General features: G+C 32.8%; 1 protein-coding gene across 1 annotated transcript; it reads right to left on the reverse strand.

The window, feature by feature from the left end:
* LOC121760528 (protein-tyrosine-phosphatase PTP1-like) lies at positions 1–2,718 on the reverse strand. Its single transcript, XM_042156185.1, has 8 exons — positions 2,390–2,718; positions 1,809–1,905; positions 1,655–1,737; positions 1,447–1,581; positions 1,192–1,326; positions 956–1,104; positions 606–747; positions 1–422 (listed from the first exon to the last, which is right to left on the reverse strand). Exons 1-8 carry the CDS (start codon positions 2,597–2,599, stop codon positions 336–338), a joined length of 1,038 nt encoding a protein of 345 aa, XP_042012119.1. The 5' UTR covers positions 2,600–2,718; the 3' UTR covers positions 1–335.
* Positions 2,719–6,669: the final 3,951 nt, after the last annotated feature.

A 6,669-nucleotide genomic window follows, 5' to 3' on the forward strand; every position in this document is an offset into this window, starting at 1 on the left:
TGTTGGAATTTTGTCTGATTTGATTTTAACAAAAATATCAGTATAAGGAATGTTTTTCTACACGAGAATCTAATTTTGTCATAACTGATTTCACACAATACCGGGAAGTAAACAAATAAAAGAAGAATAACAGAAAAAGAAAAAAAACTTTGTTCCATATCAGGCCAGCGGCAGTAGACATTCCTATTTATGCCTAAAGTCATTGGACTATGAACTTTCTTGAATTGCTGCAGATGCAATATTTAGAATGAATCTTGCAAAAATAAAAAAAAAAACAGAAATAAATATGCATACAGTTTCGCTTATGAATTTCATCACTTGCTGCAGCAAAAATCTTAGCATCGATCACCGTTAGCACGTGTGTTTAGTATGAGGCTTTCTAGTTCATCAACAATGGCGTAGTGGCAGAAGACATATTGATCCTGCAAAAGATGTATGCACTCAGCAAAATGCAGAATTCATATCAAAACTATCAGTGAGAAAATTTACACAATACATAACCAATCACCATTTGTGATTAAGCATAGAATAAGTATTCATTCTCCGCATTCTTGTTTCTACTAACTACAAAACAAGAATTTGGTGAGGTATTAAGAAAAACGTACCGGTGTTTGAACCATTCCAACTCGCTGAGACCTAAACGTGGTTACAGTGTTAACGAGATCTAAAGCAGTCATATCCCCAACCAGAACTCTTTGAACTGTATTGTGGACCACACAGTATGTTCCAGTTCTACCTATACCAGCACTGGCAGATCAAACGAGTTTCAGTCACGAATAAAACATTATTCGTAGTACTGTGAGCGGAGGAAGGTGCACACAATTGGGAGGTCAAAACATAAGAAACAGTGTCCAAGAATGGAATGTGCACATTCTTACAGGACATTATTAAAATTATAAATTGTGCAAATTCTTGGGGACGGAGGGGGAGTATATTATGGAGTATGTTAACATACCTGCAGTGAACCACAATTGGTCCAAGACTAGGTGGCACAGCAGATGCTCTTCGGAAGATTTCACGAACTGCAGCTGTATCATTTGGAACTCCATAATCCGGCCAGTCAGGATACAGGATGTGCAAAACAGAAAATGGTGGCTCTTCCGACTGAAACAGAAAAATGCCATAGATTTTTGTTAATTTACCAACAATTATTTTCATGAAAGTTAAGGCAGAGTATGATAAATGACCCACCTTCCTGTTTTTGACCTCTATGCATCGCAAGATTAGTGAAGTATTTGTCATCTGTATCCACTTGGTAACGATGCTTATGTTACCAAACTCTCTAGGGCCGTCCTCTGCTTGGAAATAATCTCCACATTTCACTGCCTGCATTCATTATCAGTTTAAAAGTATTAGCAAAATTTGAAAAAATAGAATTGGTTAAAAGCCAATGTGGGTATAGTTCGTGCATTTAAAGGTAATTAATCCTTTACTAACTCAACTCACATTGCTATGATCAACCAAGCCGGTGAGCATGACTATGGCAGGGCAACGATACTGGAGTATCATTTCCCAGAAGTCTTCTGCAGTTCTTGGGAGAGGACCTTGAGTTGCAATAAATGGAGAAACACTTGCGGATGTCTAAGATCAAAATACTTATTAGTATTAAATGGAGAAAATTAAAAAAGTCGTGGAAGGGACGAGAAAACGCAACTGTAACAAAGCTTGCATTGATGTATCCTGTAGGAGAAGGTTTGTAGTCTTTGTGCGGCTTCAAAACAACCCTGTTATCATCAACTGAAGTCTGAAAAATCATTATTTGCGAAGGATAACATAGAGCTCTAATACCACATTAGCTTACAACTTACATGGCACAACATCAGTGTAACGATTCTTGCTGTGATTCATGGTGGAGAGGGAAATAGAGCATTTATTCCTCGCGTCCAGAGCTCCCATCCTATTATCCTGTAGTAAACAATATATATATATCTATTTGGCTAATCCTCTGTAGAACAAGCATGCAAAAGCGAAGATTATTTACATGGTTCGGTATAATGATTCCTCACATTTCTCTTTAAAGATTCAAACTCACAGTGAATACAAATGAGAGACTCGAGAACATGAGGATACAAACAATCAAGAACGAATTCTCAACTATGTATAATGATTCCTCACATTTCTCTCTTGAATAATGAACTACATTAGGAAATGCTGAATAACTGATTCTTGAGGAATCAGTTAAGACAGTCCTCAATATATAATAACCTTCCAATCTTCCCATTTTCTTTCCCCAACTCACAATAATCTCATAGACTGACAGTTACATAGTTGATAAGCACACTCATTCAAACACTTCTCAACCTACTAGCTTTCTAAAATAAGTTCAGCAATGCAAGAGTAGAAATATATGGATGAATTCAACAAATGACGGTGGATCGATTTAAAGTACCTGTAAGATTTGAAATTCGTTATGGATCGTGTGCAAAGAGGTCAATTTTTTCTTGAAAAAATTGACTGCCTCGGAGCAGTGACGGAGCTGATCCTCAGATAGCCGAGAAATCTGCATAGCTGAAACGGCGGATATATCGAACGAATTGGCCGCGCGCAGAGGGGCTAAAGCGGCGGCGCTGCTGGAAAAGGGCCTTGCAGTGTTGGCCATCGCCGATCTCAACTCACGGAACCCTTCTGTTACAGATTGAAGCCGCAATTTTCAATTATCATCTCCAAATAGCATATGATTGAGATTCAATCATTTTTAGGAGTTGACTTCAAATTTTTTATGTCAGAGCCATTACACATTTTGTTATAGTTTATTATTATTATTATTATTGATTATAAATAAAAGTTACTGCTCCATTCTAGAAAAAAATCGTTGATTTATATTTATGACAAATTTCTTTGCTTTATAATTTTAGATACATATTTATGACTAATTTCCTGCTACACAATTTTAGAAAACTAAAAGCAAAATTAAAGACACAACCATTTCATTTTTAAGAGAATTTTCAAGGGAAAACATAAATTGAAAAGGTACGTTTCATATTTACCTTCTCAAAAAAGTTATCATACATTTTTAAAAAGTAATGGACTCTAAGAAAAAAATATAAATTAAAAAGGTAAACAAAAATAACTATATATTTTTAACTTTTATGCAAAGAAGGAGTAAAGATAACTTCTCAAAATGAAAGAAGGTATAATACCTCCTTAAATACTATTTCCATTAAAATATGAAATTTTATAAAAAAAAAAGATAAATATAACAGTTATTTCTTTTACCTCTTTATTTACCATATTCATTTGGATATGCTCTAAGGCATAAACACGTGGATAGTTTGGGGTAATATTTTTAAATTTTTGAAATTTTAATAAAAAATTAAATAAAATTTTAAAAATCCCCAAATTAAGATAAATTTTGAAATTGCATTAAAAAAAATTTAATGAAATTTTAAAAATCCCCAAATTAAAATAATTTTTGTATTTTTCTCAATTGATTGTTATAATTTGTAGGCTTAAAATAATGAAATATTCATTTTATAAAATTATATTACTAAATTATTTTTAAAAATTATGTAACTTTCATTTTTCATAACTCTGCGGCTTTTATGGGATCACGACATCCGTTGTACAACGAAATGAAAGCACTAGATGATGATACAGTAAGGTCTGTACGTATCAAAGCTCCGACCGATAAGGGTAAGGTTCAAGCGACGAGAAGTTGCCTTGGATAATTAGAGTTTAGGAAAGCTGCTAGCGATCTTTGTGAAATTTAAAAGAACACAATGTAAACTGCGGGAATTAAAATATTGATAAGATAAAGGTATCTGGTATTTTCTTTTCTTGGAAAATAATACAAGTTCCCTATTTATAGACTCTATGGTTGGTTCGACTCTCTTTTGTGACTCGGGAAAGAACCAACAAAGAAAACCCGAGAAAGAGGTAGGTTATAAATCAAATAAAAAAACTAACGTAGTCTTGGTGACGTTCGGGTGGTCATGTGTTGCGACGGGCGCATTGCTTCGGCTTGATTCCTCTTGGATCGGTCTTCATTCCTCTTGGGCTGGCACCGTGGTGGATTCTTCTTGCAAGGTCTCGGGCTCCTTTTGGGGCTGCGCATGGCCATCGTTTTGATGGTGACTCTATTGAGATCAATGGGATACTTGAGTTTGTTGTTTACAGATTCAAATATCACCCGGGGTTGATCCTCGAATCCGTCTATGCACATTTGTAGAGTGGTGCCTGCAGAGATTGTCATGGAAATCGCTCCGGCCTTGGTTACATCAGTCGAGAGGGATCTATTGAGGTTGTATATTGCGAGAGGGAGAAGCTCTTGGCAACTCCTCAGTGCGGATAAGGCAAGTTTGTTGTCTGGATTAATTTTGTAGATCATTCTTCTGATTTCTCCATTGTTGCTGAAATATGGGATTCTTAATGAAATTTGTTGCATTGTCAACTCTCTCAAGTGTTTGCTCTGACTTTCATTTGAAATGCCTATCCCCAAGGTGTTATCATCGGTTGTTGCAACCGCTTGAGATATGGTAATAGTTATGCAAATGATTAACGTTACAAGAGAGGCCATGGAAGGAAATGTTAGAAATATGGAAAAATTCGGAGCCAAGCACATACAGTACTATAATTATTACAATCGAAGGAAAATAACAATAAAAATGGAATGGAAATTACAATTAAAAATACAAATCAATTGTAAGTCAAGTTGAGGAAAACCTATTTTCGCAAGACAAATTACGTCTGGACTAGTATTTTCGGATTGATGTATTGACCTCACAGATAAAACGATTTTTTTCTAGCGTGCAGAAGTGACTTAAATCCGCTAGGCGCCGACAAACTTGATGAAATTCCTATAGTCAAGCAAATAAACTTCTATGCAAATGCAAAGGCTATATATGCACAATGATAAGAAAAAAACTTGAGAGAAAGAATAATTTGTTGATGTGTGTTCTTCTATTACAAATCAAACGTATTTATAGGCTCGTGTGGGGGACTTGAAGGGATTGTTAATCAAGTCTAACTTATAAATTTATGAGTGATTTCCTTATTACACTTATGGATATCAAGTCAACACATAAATTTATGAGTGATTTCCTTAATACATTTCTGGATATAAATTTATGAGTGATTTCCTTAGTACATTTTTTTGGATATAAATTTATGAGTGATTTTTGAATTTTTAAATTTCGTATTGAAAAGAAATGTCTCAGGCTAGTAAAGTAGGACCAAATTTTAAAGTATGATTTTTCTTATATTTAAATTAATTTATTAGAATCAGTAAATTGGTATAACAAAATTTAGTTGAAGTAACTAATTTGTGAGAAACGGCTTGCAATGAATCAAATACTTAATTAGATTTATTGTTGGGATTATCGAGAGACGACTAGTGAGGAAAAAAACAAAAAATAGAGAATATTAATGAGTACTGCTCCTTCCATCCCTTTATAAGTCTCGCGTATTTCATTTTTAGACTCTCAAATAAGTGTCTTCTTACACACAGGAAATATATGATAAGATCAATAGTCAACGGAAGACACAAAAACATTTAATCACTACCCTCTTCTCACCAACCCCTTATGGTTTGACTTATGTCTCAGCATTTAATGTAAAGGAAAATAAAAACAATGAATCCATTTTTTTAACCGTTTGTGCAGATAATTTCGTATGCATTTGTTAGTATATTACATTTATTTCAATTAAATTATATTTTCAAAAGCAAAGTCATGAACATACAACAACAAACTTTTTTCCATTTTGAACTCATTTTTTTATCCGGTACATATTCAAAGTGCAAATGATTTGTGATGGTTTTATTTACATATCTGATTTAGCATGAAATAACTTTGAAGTTGCTAGTGGCAAATACATCTAAATCGGCCTTCCATTTTCATTGAAAATGATCCAGAGTGTTAATTCATCTGTCCATCAAGTTAGTTATTTCAATTCATCTATAACTTTATTGATTCATAAATAATGTTTGTAGACTTTATTTAATATGATTATTTAGTAGATGAAACTTTTAGGATAATTATAATTATTAAAATGAATTATAATTCAGGACATCCATCCCAAATTATCTGTATTCTCAATATTTATATTATTCACGATATTTTATGAGCTTTCACAAGTAATTATATTAATCTCCTTTGTCATATTTTACGTATCGATTCTCAATATTTATATTATTCACTATATTGCATGAGCTTTCACATGTAATTATATCAATCTCCTTTGTTATTGAAATTTAGAATTCCTACTATATATGCGAAACAGAAAGTAATTATATAAATCTCCTTTATTTAATATGATTATTTAGTAAATGAAACTTTTAGGATTATTATAATTATAAAATGAATTAAGTATAATTTAGGACATCCATCCCAAATTATCTATATTCTCAATATTTATATTATTCTTAATATTTTATATATGAGCTTTCACAAGTAATTATAGTATTAATCTCGTTTGTTATTGAAATTTAGAATTCCTACTATATAAGCGAAATAGAAAGTATAGTCAATGGCGGATCCAAAAATTAAAAATTGTGGGGTCGGATGAGATAAGTAAAATATCTCTATTTTATTAAACGCAATAGTTGACTTTCATGAGTATTCATATTTTGAAGCTGTCAAAATTAGTTGCGAAACACTAGAAGAATTGATAGAAACTCGTGATCTTATCAAAAATACTTTATCCATTGATCTAAATTAGCACTAGAAGAAT

This window comes from Salvia splendens, chromosome 2 (assembly GCF_004379255.2).
Source record: "Salvia splendens isolate huo1 chromosome 2, SspV2, whole genome shotgun sequence".
In the NCBI taxonomy this organism is placed as follows: domain Eukaryota; kingdom Viridiplantae; phylum Streptophyta; class Magnoliopsida; order Lamiales; family Lamiaceae; genus Salvia; species Salvia splendens.

Coding starts and splice junctions, on each gene's coding strand:
- LOC121760528 (XM_042156185.1), bottom strand. CDS start 2,599: ATGGCCAACACTGCAAGGCCCTTTTCCAGCAGCGCCGCCGCTTTAGCC. Junction 1,738..1,808: donor TTACACTGATGTTGTGCCAT/GTAAGTTGTAAG, acceptor TTCAGACTTCAG/TTGATGATAACAGGGTTGTT. Junction 1,105..1,191: donor TAGAGGTCAAAAACAGGAAG/GTGGGTCATTTA, acceptor TTTCTGTTTCAG/TCGGAAGAGCCACCATTTTC.